Source organism: Callionymus lyra, chromosome 10 (genome assembly GCF_982586985.1).
Source record: "Callionymus lyra chromosome 10, fCalLyr1.hap1.1, whole genome shotgun sequence".
NCBI lineage: Eukaryota > Metazoa > Chordata > Actinopteri > Syngnathiformes > Callionymidae > Callionymus > Callionymus lyra.
This window is the reverse complement of record NC_141827.1, coordinates 3,114,755-3,135,563: the sequence shown is the minus strand read 5'-3', so window position 1 is coordinate 3,135,563 and position 20,809 is coordinate 3,114,755. Positions and strand designations below refer to the sequence as shown.

The 20,809-nt window shown below is 43.5% G+C and overlaps 1 protein-coding gene across 2 annotated transcripts in view; it reads left to right on the top strand.

Moving 5' to 3' along the window:
* LOC148069918 (semaphorin-3F-like) overlaps positions 1–20,809 on the top strand; it is a 66,946-nt gene that overhangs the window by 32,004 nt on the left and 14,133 nt on the right. Inside the window, exons 3-10 of one of the 2 annotated variants that reach the window (XM_087800095.1) lie at positions 4,146–4,306; positions 4,366–4,428; positions 4,641–4,760; positions 6,409–6,498; positions 9,100–9,193; positions 11,029–11,148; positions 12,031–12,170; positions 14,094–14,208. In XM_087800095.1, coding sequence (XP_087656221.1) covers positions 4,146–4,306; positions 4,366–4,428; positions 4,641–4,760; positions 6,409–6,498; positions 9,100–9,193; positions 11,029–11,148; positions 12,031–12,170; positions 14,094–14,208 — 903 coding nt within the window. The remainder of the gene's footprint in view (positions 1–4,145; positions 4,307–4,365; positions 4,429–4,640; positions 4,761–6,408; positions 6,499–9,099; positions 9,194–11,028; positions 11,149–12,030; positions 12,171–14,093; positions 14,209–20,809) is intronic. The other variant, XM_087800096.1, reaches the window with a different exon arrangement.

Here is a 20,809-nt window from a genome sequence, read left to right as displayed (position 1 = left end):
GTCATAGACTCACTTGTCATAGACTTACTTGTCATAGACTGACTTGTCATTGACTCACTTGTCATAGACTGACTTGTCATAGACTTACTTGTCATAGACTCACTTGTCATTGACTTACTTGTCATAGACTTACTTGTCATAGACTGACTTGTCATTGACTCACTTGTCATAGACTGACTTGTCATTGACTTACTTGTCATAGACTCACTTGTCATAGACTGACTTGTCATAGACTTACTTGTCATAGACTGACTTGTCATAGACTCACTTGTCATAGACTTACTTGTCATAGACTGACTTGTCATTGACTCACTTGTCATAGACTTACTTGTCATAGACTGACTTGTCATTGACTCACTTGTCATAGACTTACTTGTCATAGACTTACTTGTCATAGACTCACTTGTCATAGACTTACTTGTCATAGACTGACTTGTCATTGACTCACTTGTCATAGACTGACTTGTCATAGACTTACTTGTCATAGACTCACTTGTCATTGACTCACTTGTCATAGACTTACTTGTCATAGACTGACTTGTCATTGACTCACTTGTCATAGACTGACTTGTCATAGACTTACTTGTCATAGACTCACTTGTCATAGGCTCACTTGTCATAGACTGACTTGTCATAGACTTACTTGTCATAGACTGACTTGTCATAGACTCACTTGTCATTGACTTACTTGTCATAGGCTCACTTGTCATAGACTGACTTGTCATAGACTTACTTGTCATAGACTGACTTGTCATAGACTGACTTGTCATAGACTTACTTGTCATAGACTCACTTGTCATAGGCTCACTTGTCATAGACTGACTTGTCATAGACTTACTTGTCATAGACTGACTTGTCATAGACTCACTTGTCATTGACTTACTTGTCATAGGCTCACTTGTCATAGACTGACTTGTCATAGATGGTCTTCTCATAGGCTACTTGTCATAGACTGACTTGTCATAGGCTCACTTGTCATAGACTTACTTGTCATAGACTTACTTGTCATAGACTGACTTGTCATAGACTTATTTGTCATAGACTTACTTGTCATAGACTTACTTGTCATAGACTGACTTGTCATAGACTTACTTGTCATAGACTCACTTGTCATAGACTCACTTGTCATTGACTTACTTGTCTTAGACTCACTTGTCATAGACTCACTTGTCATAGACTCACTTGTCATAGACTGACTTGTCATAGATGGTCTTCTCATAGGCTACTTGTCATAGACTGACTTGTCATAGACTTATTTGTCATAGACTCACTTGTCATTGACTTACTTGTCATAGGCTACTTGTCATAGACTGACTTGTCATAGACTTACTTGTCATAGACTCACTTGTCATAGACTCACTTGTCATTGACTTACTTGTCTTAGACTCACTTGTCATAGACTCACTTGTCATAGACTCACTTGTCATAGACTGACTTGTCATATGGTCTTCTCATAGGCTACTTGTCATAGACTGACTTGTCATAGACTTATTTGTCATAGACTGACTTGTCATAGACTGACTTGTCATAGACTGACTTGTCATTGACTTACTTGTCATAGGCTACTTGTCATAGACTGACTTGTCATAGACTTACTTGTCATAGACTCACTTGTCATAGACTCACTTGTCATTGACTTACTTGTCTTAGACTCACTTGTCATAGACTTGCTAAGACCCTCCGTCCCCCCTTTATGTTGAATGCTCCTGATGGTTGAGCTTGCGCTGCGTCGCAGCCTACTGCCACCAGTGAGTGTGTGAACGTGTAACTTAGTGTAAAGTGTTGCTGAATAAGCGGAGAACATATATAACTATATAAGTGAGAACCATTTACCATTTGTGAACTCCTGGTTCTGACAGTAGAAATGTTGTCGTCGGGCTTTGTTTTGAAACGAGATAAAGTTTCTTACTGGGAAGTTCGTGATGATAAATCCACTGGAATATCTTCACACTTTTGGTGACACATCTGGATGTTTGATGCATCAAGACCAGTACATGTACGTCCAGAGAAATGCAGAAAAGTGTAATTTTTTTGCAAACAATATATCTTTAGATTCAAGAAGTCTTCAACGACAATGTTCGCTTCAACTAAAAACACTTTATACACACAGTAGATTATAGTATTATAGTAAAGTATTCTAGTAATGTGTAGCGTCAGCTTCCTTATCCGTTGGTACGTCCGTGAAAACCACAAACATCAGGAAGTGTTGACGTGCCTCTCGTTCAGCGACAGATGGTCGTCCAGCTTCTGCGACAACAAACACGCGGCGAGGAGTTGACAACCTGCTCGGAGACGTCCAAGGAATGTGTGCGTGTGTGTGCGTGTGTGTGTGTGCGCGTGTGTGTGCGTGTGCGACATGCGTGTGTGCGCACTAATCCACATACACAAACACGCGGGAGTGCAGTGGGACTCATCATTCAACTTAAGACCTCAACACAAATAATCAGAGGGTCCGACCACATGTTGTTGCTCCTGACCGCAGGACTCTCGACAGCTGTCAATCACAGCCCTGACCTGTAAATATCCTTCAGTGACTCAAGACTTCTGTGTCAATATAGAGAAGCTAACGCCGCTAATATCTGTGACTCACATCTGGTGGGTTTAAACTTAGAGTTGATTTCATCGACACGTACGACTAGATTTCCTGCTCTTGAAACCAGAACATTTTCTTCAGCAAAGAGAGTTATTCTCTGGTGAGGTTGTTTGTCCAGCAGTTTATGAACGCCAGCCCAGATAAAGTGTGTTTGCTCACGGTGTGGCCTCAGCCTGTTGTTTAGAGTTGATGAACCTCGGAGTGAAGAATCGAGCAAACACTCGGCGCCGGCAGGAAGACCCGCTCGCCTGACCGGACCTGTTGGATAATGTGTCGCCGCTGGTTCGATCAGATCAGGTTTATTTTCAGAACTTGTTTTTATTTTTGACTGGAACTTGTAAAAATGTGTGTAGAGTCGGTGAAGTAACACATCGGGTCGCTACTACACATCGTTACATCTGAAATGTTTGGAGATACTTAAGTAGATTCACGACTGTACTGACGCGACCCCAGGGTCACAAGGTCTTTCATCAGGTCAAGGTCGAACCAAATGTACATTGATTTAACGAGAATATTGTTTTTCATTCTCAATCGATCTTCATTATATCAGTTTCTTCTCACAATCCACTTTAACTTCCATGATCTCTGAGCCTTAACTTATCTTAAACACAGTCATCGTCACGTTAACGTTAACTCACATCAACGAGACACTTTGAACGAACAGATCTTAGACCTGGAGTTTGATAGATGTGTACGACGCGCTCAGATGTTTGATCCAGATGTGACTGGACCTGAACCAGCTAGAAAAGGAACCAATGAGCTGCTTTTCTTTGTGGATTAAATCAATCAGATCTCGGCCTCAATGAGCCTCTGGACACGTGTCGGTAACTTCCATCGCGGGTCCAAACATCTCGACTCTTCCTGGTCCATCGTTGTGTTCGTCAGCACGACACGTCCGAGCAGGTTCTGGTTCCAGGCGACCACGGGTTGGTCAGAGATCAACAAACTCACTCATTTTTAAAAAACAACAAGAGAAGGAGAACGATCTGGACAAGCTTCAGACCTTCAGGCTGCAGATCGAGGAAGTGAACCATTGACCTCCATTGTTGTAGTTCTTCGTCTTTGTGTTGCGTGGAAAACGACGAGTGTCATTGGGCGATGGTTACGAAGGCCCCGCCCACTGCCAGAAGGTAGCAGGTGGTGGACACACAACGAAAGGCTGGGACTGGATGTTAGTGAAGAAGTTTATAATGTCAGAGTTAAAGAAGATTTGTACATGTTTAAGACGTGTGATCTGGGGTTAAAATGATGTACTTCGACATGTTTACTACACGTGTACTCTGAGCTCATGTTTACATCATGGATGTTCTAATGACTACTTTCCTCTCACACAACACACCGTTCCTTCATCTGCTCGGCTTCCTGTTATTACCTGTAATAAAGTCTTAAATCTCCGGCTCGACTGTCAGAAAAGATGCCAGAACACCCCTGAGCCATGGCTGCGTTCGAAACATGAATCACTCGTCGACCTGCCGTCGTGACAAAAGACTTTTAGATGATTGAATCCATCAGGTCCGACAGGAATGTTCAGCTTCTGTTCGTGTCTCCACAGAGCTCAGGTCCACCGGCACCGCTCACCACTTCGCCTTCGTCCTCAACACCACCGACTACCAGATCCTGCGCATGGACGAGGACCACGACCGCATGTACATCGGCAGCAAAGACCACATCCTGTCGCTGGACCTTCACGACATCAACAAGGAGCCTCACATTGTAAGAGGAGTCGTCCTCCTCTCAAAGGTTTGATCTTGAACCTGGTGTTTCTGCTGCAGATCCACTGGCCGGTGTCGGAGGCCCGGAGGAAGGAGTGTCTGGTGAGCGGGAAGGACGCCAAGGTGAGTGAACTCGCTGACACAGCACACACGCCTCACCCGCCGACCTTCACCCGAGAGTGTGAAACTAAACAAACCAGAGCTGAAACTTTCCTACGTGGCGGTGTTCGTTCCAGGAGCGTTGGATTGTTTTTCTTCAAAGTTTGTCGTATGTTCATGGAATGTTCTTCAGCTCGGCGCGACGACAGGTTCTCACTCTCCGAGCGTGTCTGCAGGTGGAGTGTGCGAACTTCATCCGTCTGATCGAACCCTGGAACCGGACCCAGCTGTACGTGTGCGGCACCGGAGCCTACAACCCCGTCTGCACCTTCGTCAACCGCGGACGCAAACCTCAGGTCAGGCTCTTCCTCGTGTTCCCCTCGGTGTTGGTTTCTCTCCTTCTTCCCTTGACCTTCCTCTTGACTCGCCTCTATTGTGAAGACTTGTCCAGACTCGAGTCCCTCGTGAGCCGTCAAAGCTCCTCTGTTTAGTCTCAACCTTTAATGGGACCTGTTGGACTTCCTCACCCAGGCCAGGACTCGTAACCTCACCATGAACACCTCGCTCTCTAAACATCACACTTGTTCCCTCGTTATGACCAGCAGAGTTTTCAGGGAACTAAATCCCTCAGTGTTCGTGCCACACATCCTGGAGAACCTCACACTGGAGAACCTCACACTAGAGAACCTCACACTGGAGAACCTCTCACTAGAGAACCTCACACTGGAGAACCTCACACTAGAGAACCTCACACTAGAGAACCTCACACTGGAGAACCTCACACTAGAGAACATCACACTGGAGAACCTCACACTGGAGAACCTCACACTAGAGAACCTCACACTAGAGAACCTCACACTAGAGAACCTCACACTGGAGAACCTCTAACTAGAGAACCTCACACTACAGAACCTCACACTGGAGAACCTCACACTAGAGAACCTCACACTGGAGAACCTCTCACTAGAGAACCTCACACTGGAGAAACTCACACTAGAGAACCTCACACTAGAGAACCTCACACTAGAGAACCTCACACTAGAGAACATCACACTGGAGAACCTCACACTGGAGAACCTCACACTAGAGAACCTCACACTAGAGAACCTCACACTGGAGAACCTCACACTAGAGAACCTCACACTGGAGAACCTCACACTAGAGAACCTCACACTAGAGAACCTCACACTGGAGAACCTCACACTGGAGAACCTCACACTAGAGAACCTCACACTGGAGAACCTCACACTAGAGAACCTCACACTGGAGAACCTCTCACTAGAGAACCTCACACTGGAGAACCTCACACTAGAGAACCTCACACTAGAGAACCTCACACTAGAGAACCTCACACTGGAGAAACTCACACAAGAGAACCTCACACTAGAGAACCTCACACTAGAGAACCTAACATTTAATTGAGAAAATAATTGATTCTTTTAACTTCAACTCCCACACGTTGATTCTGCTCGAATGAACCAAGATAGAAAAATTAATCCTCAAAGCTTTAGTTTTATCCGTTTCTAAACCTCTTAGGTATTTGGTGGACATTCTTGAATAACAAAATAAATCTACATAAGCTGAACATATCATTCAATGAATTTCTAGTCAATAACTGTTAAATAATAATAAAATTATATTCATATTCATCTCTGTGAAAATAGATGAACTATAAACGTGACCTTTTCATGATCGGCTGTTACTATGGCAACAGTTTGACCAACATCTAAACACACGTTCATAAGTCGTTCAGTAAAACTGTGCAACTTGAAAAGCACTGAGACGATGCAAACCTCTGCAAAGGAGCTCATTAGACATTCTCAATAAAACATGTTAAAAGAGAAACAATGAAATACAACAGTTTGGGATTCAAACCTGCAACCACGAGGAGTATTTGTTGGAAACACATTTTGATTCTTGTCCTGAACATCACGCGTGTGTTCGTGAAGACGCTCCGAGGGTCACGTGACCTTCCTCGCGGCGTAACTGTGTCTCTTGTTCTAGACGTCCATGTATCTGCAGCTGGCTCAGGCCCGAGGACGCGCCAGTCGCGCCGCCGAGCTCGGCGCCGTCCACGAGACGCTCGGACTGCAGGTGTGGGCGGAGTCTGCATCACGGCCGTCACGCTTGTTTGTGCCTCATCGTCCTCGTCCTCGCACTAATATCATTTCGTTAGCACCATCGTCCTCGCACTAATATCATTTCGTTAGCATCATCGTCCTCGCACTAATATCATTTCGTTAGCACCATCGTCCTCGCACTAATATCATTTCGTTAGCACCATCGTCCTCGCACTAATATCATTTCGTTAGCATCATCGTCCTCGCACTAATATCATTTCGTTAGCATCATCGTCCTCGCACTAATATCATTTCGTTAGCACCATCGTCCTCGCACTAATATCATTCCGTTAGCACCATCGTCCTCGCACTAATATCATTTCGTTAGCACCATCATCCTCGCACTAATATCATTTCGTTAGCACCATCGTCCTCGCACTAATATCATTTCGTTAGCACCATCGTCCTCGCACTAATATCATTTCGTTAGCACCATCGTCCTCGCACTAATATCATTTCGTTAGCACCATCGTCCTCGCACTAATATCATTTCGTTAGCATCATCGTCCTCGCACTAATATCGTTTCGTTAGCACCATCGTCCTCGCACTAATATCATTTCGTTAGCACCATCATCCTCGCACTAATATCATTTCGTTAGCATCATCGTCCTCGCACTAATATCATTTCGTTAGCATCATCGTCCTCGCACTAATATCATTTCGTTAGCATCATCGTCCTCGCACTAATATCATTTCGTTAGCACCATCATCCTCGCACTAATATCATTTCGTTAGCACCATCGTCCTCGCACTAATATCATTTCGTTAGCACCATCGTCCTCGCACTAATATCATTTCGTTAGCACCATCATCCTCGCACTAATATCATTCCGTTAGCACCATCGTCCTCGCACTAATATCATTTCGTTAGCATCATCGTCCTCGCACTAATATCATTTCGTTAGCACCATCGTCCTCGCACTAATATCATTTCGTTAGCACCATCGTCCTCGCACTAATATCATTTCGTTAGCACCATCGTCCTCGCACTAATATCATTTCGTTAGCACCATCGTCCTCGCACTAATATCATTCCGTTAGCACCATCGTCCTCGCACTAATATCATTTCGTTAGCACCATCGTCCTCGCACTAATATCATTTCGTTAGCACCATCGTCCTCGCACTAATATCATTTCGTTAGCACCATCGTCCTCGCACTAATATCATTCCGTTAGCATCATCGTCCTCGCACTAATATCATTTCGTTAGCACCATCGTCCTCGCACTAATATCATTTCGTTAGCACCATCGTCCTCGCACTAATATCATTTCGTTAGCATCATCGTCCTCGCACTAATATCATTTCGTTAGCACCATCGTCCTCGCACTAATATCATTCCGTTAGCACCATCATCCTCGCACTAATATCATTCCGTTAGCACCATCGTCCCAGCATGACTCAGCACTTTGTTTGGTCATCGTCTGCATGGTCATGAAATCACTGGATCCATGTTGGTTCTGATGCTTCTTATCGAAGGTGATTCAAGGTCACACGCTTCAGAACTTTACTGACGTTAAACTAACACATCAGTGTTTTTAACAAGATGAACAATATCTTTTAATACAAGACTTTAGACACTGTTTAAAAAAAGGCAAATAATCTATTTAAATTCTACGTTTACGATGCAAAAGTATTTTAATAACGTAATAAATAAAGTATTTAACCATTATACACATTTGCAAAGATTAACAAATATAATAATTGTGTTATTTCTGTTGTGTGTTGTATTAAAATATTTAGAAGTAATTAGTTTACATTTATTTAGTTTTATAATGTATATACTGTATCTTGCATATGTTATGTTATAAATGATATACATTTGAATAACTTGATGGATAATCTGATGTAATTTAAATGATTGAAGCATGTTGTTGTTAATTCTATAGAACTTTATAGTGAAGAAAAAATACATTTTTACATAAATCAAACGGATTTTATGTCTAGAAAAAGAGAAATAGCTTTATTAGTTTTTTCTGATGGAATTCTCCCAAAATATCAAACGTATTTGACACGACTATGTCTCTGAACAAGAGAAGAAGTAGAATATGAACGTCTCGCCACATGTTCTGCTCTGGCACGTCCACCTGGTTCTGACCTTCTGTGTGAGGAACCATCTGCTGTGTTGGCAGCGACTCTCAACACCTTCTTATTTGCACGGACGTGACTTTAATCCCAGACCAGTGGACCATGAGTTCGACTCGACGTTGACCCGCACTTAATATTTAATCACTTACCAGCAGATGAAACCAGTTCATTACGTTTTATCAACGAACGCGAACAACCGTAGAATATTTCCAGGGTTGTCGGTTCAACTGCAGGGACTTGATATTCAGGGAGAGGCAGCGCTCGGTGTTTTCTTCTGGATCCAAGATTCCCGTCTTTCCCTGCATGTATTTTTCTGTATGAACGCACGCTCATTATTCCAATACTTCATCCCCCATCAGGCCCTCGGGTCCCTCGGGAGCCGCTGGAGAGCACATGCTTCCTAATTCTCCGGCTCTCCAGGGACGCTCCGTGACAAGATGAAGAGCCAGAATTTATTGCCGTCTCTGTGTGATTTTTCCATTTCAGGAAGAAATATTCCACTTGGAGCCGGGAAGAGTAGAATCTGGGAAAGGAAAGTGTTCGTACGACCCGAAGCTCAACAGTGTGTCGGCCTTGATCAGTGAGTCGCTTCGTTGTGAAAGAAACTGTTTCAATGTTGATGTTTTATATGTTACTTTTTAACCTTTACGACACAAATGTTGTTTTATATGTTACTTTTTAACCTTTACGACACAAATGTTGTTTTATATGTTACTTTTTAACCTTTACGACTCAAATGTTGTTTTGTTTGTTTCTTTTTAACCTTTACGACTCAAATGTTGTTTTATATGTTACTTTTTAACCTTTACGACACAAATGTTGTTTTATATGTTACTTTTTAACCTTTACGACACAAATGTTGTTTTGTTTGTTTCTTTTTAACCTTTACGACACAAATGTTGTTTTATATGTTACTTTTTAACCTTTACGACTCAAATGTTGTTTTATATGTTACTTTTTAACCTTTACGACTCAAATGTTGTTTTATATGTTACTTTTTAACCTTTACGACTCAAATGTTGTTTTATATGTTACTTTTTAACCTTTACGACACAAATGTTGTTTTCTTTGTTTCTTTTTAATCTTTACGACTCAAATGTTGTTTTATATGTTACTTTTTAACCTTTAAACCACACATGATGTTGTGAGTTTATCAGAGACTCATGTTGGATTTTTACCTTCACCTCAGACGAGGATTTCAAAATGAAAGTTTAGAAACATTCCTAGTATTAAGAGAACATTGAGGGAGACATGAAGTCAACCTTCCATGGAGATCAAGGTCGATGAAGAGAGTGAAGACACGGTGGAAGTTCACAAGTATCATCAAGAGAGAGTTTCACTGCAGTTACATGATGTTTGTTCTTGTAGATATAAATTCTCTTTCTCTTCCTCCTCCTTGAATGTTGCTCGACAAACATCTTGTTCTGAGGCTCGAAACAGGAAGTAGCAGTTGAAGATGTTAAGGTTGTCTTTGACCTTGAAAGGTCAAGACAGGAAGTGTTACTGTCAGAGTAAAAGATGGACACGAAGGCGGTTCTTGTTAAAACTGACTTCAACCATCGTTTCAAGTGTAAAGAAATAGAACCAAAGTTGAACAACAAGAAATGATTGTAAACATTATAAAACACTGGTTGTTCAAATGTGATGAATATCATTGTATCATCGAAGAGCTCAACACTCTTGTTGTCTCATCAGTTCTTCAGAGATTCTTCAGTCAAAGTCACCACAGTCGCCTCCAGTGGATCCGTGTGGATCTGAGCCACAGTTTCCTCACATGAGCACCAGATCAGCTGCTGACGCTCGCATGAGATCAGTTGATCCTCTGCTCGCCTGCACATCACACGTCACGTCATCACCGTTATTTTACATTTCACTAAACCTTGATGACCTTCAAACAGTGACTCGGTTTCATTATAACTTGAAATCTTAACTACCAGGTTTAACTGGTCACTGGTTCAAATCCCAAACAAGACAAAATGTCTTACATTTATCCAAAATAAATAACAAATCTTATTTTATTTTTAAATGATGATGTTTTTTTAAATAAATTAATTTGAAACAAGCTCCTTGGAGGAGGTATGCACTGACTCAGCGCTTCTCAAGTTCTAATGAACTAGTCTAAACAAACTGTTAGTAACTGGTGGATAACAAGAAAAGAACTGCAGGCGGAACAAGCGAGCGTTCAGTAAAAAAACATTCATTATTTCACATCTTTATGAGATTTAAATTCAAATAAAAGATCATAATATAAGATTGACCCAAGGTCTGGTTCGTTAGCATGTTAGCATGTTAGCATGTTAGCACAACTGAAACAAACTCATCTGAGCTGAGAAGTTATGAAAGTGGTGGTCATAATGTAATGGCTGTTGTGTTGGGTTTGTTGACGTTAAAGTCGTACCTTTTGATTGCCGACAGACGGAGAACTCTACGCCGGCGTCTACGTGGACTTCATGGGAACAGACTCGGCCATTTTCCGAACTCTGGGCTCGAAGACGGCGATGCGGACGGATCAGTACAACTCCAGATGGCTCAACGGTACTTTTCTTCCTCGCGCCGGGTCGAGCCTGAACCTGGTCTGTGATGACGTTAGGATCATGATGTGCTCGGCTCGGGGGCCAAACACCGCCGTCCAAGTCCTTGTTTACGGTCTTGAAACATCAGTCACTGGTGTCATGTTCACTCGACTAGTTCACTCATCGTGACATGATGTCGTCAAACATTCTAGAGTCTAAAGCGTGAAGATGATGATGAAACTTGACGAGTGTTTCCTTCGCCATCAGAGGCTTTTTACAAATATCTTTTTAAATGTTTTTAACGATACAAACAAATGTTTCTTCATCACATGACACTTGTTATGATGACGTTTTAATTGATTCCAGAAAAACAAGGAAGTTTCTGAAAAAATACTAATGTTTTGGCAACATTTCAAAACTGTGGTATTCTTTATTTCTATGTTCTTTATGAGGCATTATTGACGTTTAATTACGTTTATTTTTTTTATTTCGTAAGATGATAATGTGACGTCATTTCCTTTTTTTGTTTCGTAAGTTCACATTTTTAATAAAACTAAAAACAAAATGAAGTCCATTGAGTAACTTATCGTGTGTAAACGTAAATATTTAACACGTATTCAACACAGACAGTGTAGCCTCTGGAATGATGGTGAGGGGGGCCGGGGGGGACATTCTGCTCAGGGCCCCGTAATAGCTTGGACCGCATCTGAAAGTATGTTTGTTGAAGAAAAACAATGTTTTGTCACGAAAAAGTGTATTTTTGCTCAACATATGTTCTTGTTCTGAGCATCAAACAGTAAATCGTTTTAGAAGCTAAACCAGCCTCTAGCTGAAGGATCTTCTGTGGTCTTTGTCTCGATCAGGTTTGAATAACCTTCTCTTCGTGTGACCTCTGACCCCACAGACCCCACCTTCGTCCACGTGAAGCTCATCCCCGACAGCGCCGAGAGAAACGACGACAAGCTCTACTTCTTCTTCCGGGAGAAGTCCTCTGAGATGGGCCAGACCCCCGTGACCCAGTCCCGGATCGGACGCATCTGCCTGGTGTGTACTGTTTGTTCTGGGATGTAAACACGAGGACGAGTCCCGAGGGAAACCACCCGCCGCGCCGCCGTGTTTACAGTGTTTGGTCCACGTTGATGTGCTGGAATCCACATGTGTCTTTAACCTCCTGGTCCACAATGCATCTCTCTGTCTATGAGCTCGACCTCCGACCTCTAGGGTCGCGGTCCTCCGACCTCTCCTCCCGGCGACTCCTAAAGCTTTCAAAGAGTCATGGCTGCAGATCAACGTGTGTCTCAGCGACGGCGTTGAAGCGACTCCTGACACCCAGAGCTCAGGTTCCATGATCCTCGTGCAGGTCTGACCCGAGAATGTGTCGCCGGCGCTCGTCCTCGCAGCTGCTGCTGGTGTTTATCTGAGGGTCAGACAGCGACCCGGCACACAGACACGCTTCCCTTCCTGGATCCAGGCTCTCGGTCACGTGTGTTTGTTTCTACACGTCTGTGCTGTGATTCAATCTCTGTCTTCTGCACCTGAATCACACGCTTAAGAAGGTCACGAAGTATTGGAGCCACACAAAGATTTATCATCTTTGTTAAAGTCATTAGATTTAAGAGAAGGAGTTTGACGTCTTCATGAGAATCTTTGAGTCTCTAACGTTGAGTTAAATCAACAGAAGTTTGTTTTAACTCAACGTTTTCTGACTTTATGTTGCAAACGACGGTTGATAAATGTTCCTGTAAAGACTTGTTGTTACGTAACAGTGGGAACCGACGGTTTGTGCCGTAGAAACACTACTCTGTGAAGGGTGACCGTGCCGTATATATATATATCTATATATATATATAGATATATATAGATATATATATATATATCTATATATATATATAGATATATATATATATATATATATATATATATATATATATATATCTATATATATATATATATAGATATATATAGATATATATATATATATCTATATATATATATAGATATATATATATATATATATCTATATATATATATATCTATATATATATATATATAGATATATATATACAGTATATATATATAGATATATATATATATATAGATATATATATACAGTATATATATTTATATATATATACTGTATATATATAGATATATATATACAGTATATATATATAGATATATATATGTATCTATATATATATATATATATATACAGTATATATATATATATATATCTATATATATATATATATATACAGTATATATATATATCTATATATATCTATATATATATCTATATATATATATATATATATATATATATATATATATATATCTATATATATATAGATATATATATATATATATCTATATATATATACTGTATATATATATCTATATATATATATATATATATATATATACAGTATATATATATAAATATATATCTATATATATATATACAGTATATATATATATATATATTTATATATATATAGATATATTTATATATATAGATATATATATATATATATATATATACAGTATATATATATAAATATATATACTGTATATATATATATAGATTATATATAGATATATTTTCACCTGTTTTTTTTGATAACCAATGATTTGAAATATCATTGGAATCAAATTCAAGGCATTATCATGGCAGTAATATTCTGGAACTTTCTTTAAAAACCCAGTAAGCGAGGAAGAAAGATTTGGGGGCTTTGGAGACAAATCCCTATAGAAAACAGTAGATCCAGATGGTAATATGACAAACTAAACTTCCTGTCCCATTATTTATAAATTAAATGTTAAAGTACTTTCAAAATGAGGATTTTCAAACATTGAACAAGACTAAACATGTGTTAAGATGTAATCATTGATTTGGTTCCATCAATAACCTCTGACCTCTGACATCATCTTCGCACAGTAACGTTGACCTCTTCTCGCTCGCCTCAGAACGACGACGGCGGTCACTGCTGCCTGGTCAACAAGTGGAGCACCTTCTTGAAGGCTCGCCTCATCTGCTCAGTGCCGGGAGCCGACGGCATGGAGACGCACTTCGACGAACTCCGTGAGTACGAACCTGTAAACTGTGTTTGTTGTCGAGAGTTTGGAGCTGATCTGTGGAGCGTCGCTCCTGGAGGCTTTCTGATGAACACACAAACACACCTGCAACACCAGAGACACACAACACAGCGCGCACACAAACACACCTTCAACACCAGAGACACACAACACAACACACACACAAACACACCTTCAACACCAGAGACGCACAACACAACACGCACACAAACACACCTTCAACACCAGAGACACACAAGACAGCGCGCACACAAACACACCAGAGACACACAACACAGCGCACACAAACACACCTTCAACACCAGAGACACACAACACAGCACGCACACAAGCACACCTTCAACACCAGAGACACACAACACAGCGCGCACACAAACACACCAGAGACACACAACACAGCGCGCACACAAACACACCTTCAACACCAGAGACCCAAAACACAGCACGCACACAAACACACCTTCAACACCAGAGACACACAACACAGCGCGCACACAAACACACCAGAGACACACAACACAGCGCGCACACAAACACACCTTCAACACCAGAGACCCACAACACAGCGCGCACACAAACACACCTTCAACACCAGAGACGCACAACACAGCGCGCACACAAACACACCTTCAACACCAGAGACGCACAACACAGCGCGCACACAAACACACCTTCAACACCAGAGACACACAACACAACACACACACAAACACACCTTCAACACCAGAGACGCACAACACAACACGCACACAAACACACCTTCAACACCAGAGACACACAAGACAGCGCGCACACAAACACACCAGAGACACACAACACAGCGCACACAAACACACCTTCAACACCAGAGACACACAACACAGCACGCACACAAGCACACCTTCAACACCAGAGACACACAACACAGCGCGCACACAAACACACCAGAGACACACAACACAGCGCGCACACAAACACACCTTCAACACCAGAGACCCAAAACACAGCACGCACACAAACACACCTTCAACACCAGAGACACACAACACAGCGCGCACACAAACACACCAGAGACACACAACACAGCGCGCACACAAACACACCTTCAACACCAGAGACCCACAACACAGCGCGCACACAAACACACCTTCAACACCAGAGACGCACAACACAGCGCGCACACAAACACACCTTCAACACCAGAGACGCACAACACAGCGCGCACACAAACACACCTTCAACACTAGAGACGCACAACACAGCTCGCACACAAACACACCTTCAACACCAGAGACGCACAACACAACACGCACACAAACACACCTTCAACACCAGAGACGCACAACACAGCACGCACACAAACACACCTTCAACACCAGAGACGCACAACACAGCGTGCACACAAACACACCTTCAACACCAGAGACGCACAACACAGCACGCACACAAACACACCTTCAACACCAGAGACGCACAACACAGCACGCACACAAACACACCTTCAACACCAGAGACGCACAACACAGCACGCACACAAACACACCTTCAACACCAGAGACACACAACACAGCACGCACACAAACACACCTTCAACACCAGAGACCCACAACACAGCGCGCACACAAACACACCTTCAACACCAGAGACGCACAACACAGCACGCACACAAACACACCTTCAACACCAGAGACGCACAACACAGCGTGCACACAAACACACCTTCAACACCAGAGACGCACAACACAGCGCGCACACAATCACACCTTCAACACCAGAGACACACAACACAGCTCGCACACAAACACACCTTCAACACCAGAGACACACAACACAGCGCACACACAAACACACCTTCAACACCAGAGAAACACAACACAGCGCACACACAAACACACCTTCAACACCAGAGACGCACAACACAGCACGCACACACAAACACACCTTCAACACCAGAGACGCACAACACAGCGTGCACACAAACACACCTTCAACACCAGAGACGCACAACACAGCGGGCACACAATCACACCTTCAACACCAGAGACACACAACACAGCTCGCACACAAACACACCTTCAACACCAGAGACACACAACACAGCGCACACACAAACACACCTTCAACACCAGAGACACACAACACAGCGCACACACAAACACACCTTCAACACCAGAGACACACAACACAGCGTGCACACAGCACGCACACAAACACACCTTCAACACCAGAGACACACAACACAGCACGCACACAGCACGCACACAATCACACCTTCAACACCAGAGACACACAACACAGCTCGCACACAAACACACCTTCAACACCAGAGACACACAACACAGCGCGCACACAGCACGCACACAATCACACCTTCAACACCAGAGACACACAACACAGCTCGCACACAAACACACCTTCAACACCAGAGACACACAACACAGCGCACACACAAACACACCTTCAACACCAGAGAAACACAACACAGCGCACACACAAACACACCTTCAACACCAGAGACGCACAACACAGCACGCACACACAAACACACCTTCAACACCAGAGACGCACAACACAGCGTGCACACAAACACACCTTCAACACCAGAGACGCACAACACAGCGGGCACACAATCACACCTTCAACACCAGAGACACACAACACAGCTCGCACACAAACACACCTTCAACACCAGAGACACACAACACAGCGCACACACAAACACACCTTCAACACCAGAGACACACAACACAGCGCACACACAAACACACCTTCAACACCAGAGACACACAACACAGCGTGCACACAGCACGCACACAAACACACCTTCAACACCAGAGACACACAACACAGCACGCACACAGCACGCACACAATCACACCTTCAACACCAGAGACACACAACACAGCTCGCACACAAACACACCTTCAACACCAGAGACACACAACACAGCGCGCACACAGCACGCACACAATCACACCTTCAACACCAGAGACACACAACACAGCTCGCACACAAACACACCTTCAACACCAGAGACACACAACACAGCGCGCACACAGCACGCACACAAACACACCTTCAACACCAGAGACACACAACACAGCGCGCACACAGCTCGCACACAAACACACCTTCAACACCAGAGACACACAACACAGCGCGCACACAGCACGCACACAATCACACCTTCAACACCAGAGACACACAACACAGCGCGCACACAGCACGCTCACAATCACACCTTCAACACCAGAGACACACAACACAGCTCGCACACAAACACACCTTCCACACCAGAGACACACAACACAGCACGCACACAAACACACCTTCAACACCAGAGACACACAACACAGCACGCACACAGCACGCACACAAACACACCTTCAACACCAGAGACACACAACACAGCGCGCACAGCACGCACACAAACACACCTTCAACACCAGAGACGCACAACACAGCGCGCACACAATCACACCTTCAACACCAGAGACACACAACACAGCTCGCACACAAACACACCTTCCACACCAGAGACACACAACACAGCACGCACACAAACACACCTTCAACACCAGAGACACACAACACAGCACGCACACAGCACGCACACAAACACACCTTCAACACCAGAGACACACAACACAGCGCGCACACAGCACGCACACAATCACACCTTCAACACCAGAGACACACAACACAGCGCGCACACAGCACGCTCACAATCACACCTTCAACACCAGAGACACACAACACAGCTCGCACACAAACACACCTTCCACACCAGAGACACACAACACAGCACGCACACAAACACACCTTCAACACCAGAGACACACAACACAGCACGCACACAGCACGCACACAAACACACCTTCAACACCAGAGACACACAACACAGCGCGCACACAGCACGCACACAAACACACCTTCAACACCAGAGACGCACAACACAGCGCGCACACAATCACACCTTCAACACCAGAGACACACAACACAGCTCGCACACAAACACACCTTCCACACCAGAGACACACAACACAGCACGCACACAAACACACCTTCAACACCAGAGACACACAACACAGCACGCACACAGCACGCACACAAACACACCTTCAACACCAGAGACACACAACACAGCGCGCACACAGCACGCACACAAACACACCTTCAACACCAGAGACGCACAACACAGCGCGCACACAATCACACCTTCAACACCAGAGACACACAACACAGCTCGCACACAAACACACCTTCAACACCAGAGACACACAACACAGCGCACACACAAACACACCTTCAACACCAGAGACACACAACACAGCGCACACACAAACACACCTTCAACACCAGAGACACACAACACAGCGCGCACACAGCACGCACACAAACACACCTTCAACACCAGAGACACACAACACAGCGCGCACACAGCACGCACACAATCACACCTTCAACACCAGAGACACACAACACAGCGTGCACACAAACACACCTTCAACACCAGAGACACACAACACAGCTCGCACACAAACACACCTTCAACACCAGAGACACACAACACAGCGCGCACACAGCACGCACACAATCACACCTTCAACACCAGAGACACACAACACAGCGTGCACACAAACACACCTTCAACACCAGAGACACACAACACAGCGCGCACACAAACACACCAGAGACGCACAACACAGCACGCACACAAACACACCTTCAACACCAGAGACGCACAACACAGCACGCACACAAACACACCTTCAACACCAGAGACACACAACACAGCGCGCACACAAACACACGCTAACACAAAGAACACACATCTTCTATGAAGATCTTTGGAACTTACACTCGATCCTCCAGAAGTTCTTGAGCAGCGTGACGTTCTTTTTCTTCTGTGACTTGAATCCACTTCATCATCTTGACAGAAACGTATTGAATGGCGAGCGAGAGAAAAAGACAGACGACAGGCTTGGATTTATTCCTGACATATTCACTTTCAGGTTCCTGTCATGTATGATCTAATCTGATGTATGAAGAAGGTGATTTCATGGAGCACCTGCCAAGTCTCCGTGTCTCCCTGAGAAAGCGAGACTCTTGGCTCGGGACTCTTTTGTCCGACGCTCTTCTCGTGGCCAAAAGAGCACAAATGTAACCGGAGCGAGTCGACGGCTCTTCTCTGGCCGGAGCTGTCAGTCAAAGAGCTGACGGCGAGAGGATCGAATCTCCGACTGAGACTGTGAGACTTTTCACCTTCTGCACGAGCCTGGAGCTCGAGGTGTGAGGACCTGAAGAAACTCATCCACCAGAGACGAGAACCCATGAAGACACAGTCACTCCTGATCTCACTCTGAAGGATCTAACATTCACTCCTGGAAACGTCAAGTGACGACAGTTGTGTTCAATGTTTTTGTGAATCTGGATCCATCTGACCTTCGACCTGGTTCTCGCTGAAGGATTGTCTCGACTCTTTTGAATCGAGTCTGACGCTCGTTTGTCGACACAAGCAAAACTTCAGATCCTCATCCCCTGCTGATCTGCCGCTTGGCTGCTTCCTCACTCCCTCTTTTATTCAGTTGGACTTTAGAAGAAACTTCTTCCAGGCTCAGGTGCTCAAGGTCGCGAGGAGTTTGTTCAGTCGAGAGTTTGTTTGTCGTTTGTGGAGCTGAAGCGTTGTGAAGACACTCGTCCGTCTAGAGCGTGACGTCTACTGACTCCTTCAAGAAACATCTCTGTGTTTGATGATCTACTGACTCCTTCAAGAAACATCTCTGTGTTTGATGATCTACTGACTCCTTCAAGAAACATCTCTGTGTTTGATGATCTACTGACTCCTTCAAGAAACATCTGTGTTTGATGATCTACTGACTCCTTCAAGAAACATCTGTGTTTGATGATCTACTGACTCCTTCAAGAAACATCTGTGTTTGATGATCTACTGACTCCTTCAAGAAACATCTGTGTTTGATGATCTACTGACTCCTTCAAGAAACATCTGTGTTTGATGATCTACTGACTCCTTCAAGAAACATCTGTGTTTGATGATCTACTGACTCCTTCAAGAAACATCTGTGTTTGATGATCTACTGACTCCTTCAAGAAACATCTGTGTTTGATGATCTACTGACTCCTTCAAGAAACATCTGTGTTTGATGATCTACTGACTCTTTCAAGAAACATCTTAACACGTTTCTATTTGTTCAGGCTTTTCCTTGATTTCCTGGAACTCCTGTTGTGTTATCAGTTTTATCTTGATCTTTAAAGTATATACTTTATTGAGTATTGTTTTGATTGTTTAAGCGCTTTGTGACCCTGGTCTGGAAAAGCGCAATATAAATAAAAATTACCTACTTACTTACTTACTAAACTTAAACTCTTGTTGAAATGTATTTATGTATTGTTTCGTGCTCATGATTCTATTATTATTATTCATTAATATTATTATTATTCCATATGTTCAGATGACGGTTGAACTCTTTCAACTGCACTAACGTGTCGAGCAGCTTTTTTCATGAACAGTGTGAAGAGAAGTCGAGAAAACAAACATGAAACTTGACAAAATGAAATGAAAGATTTTATTTCTGTGTCAAACGTCG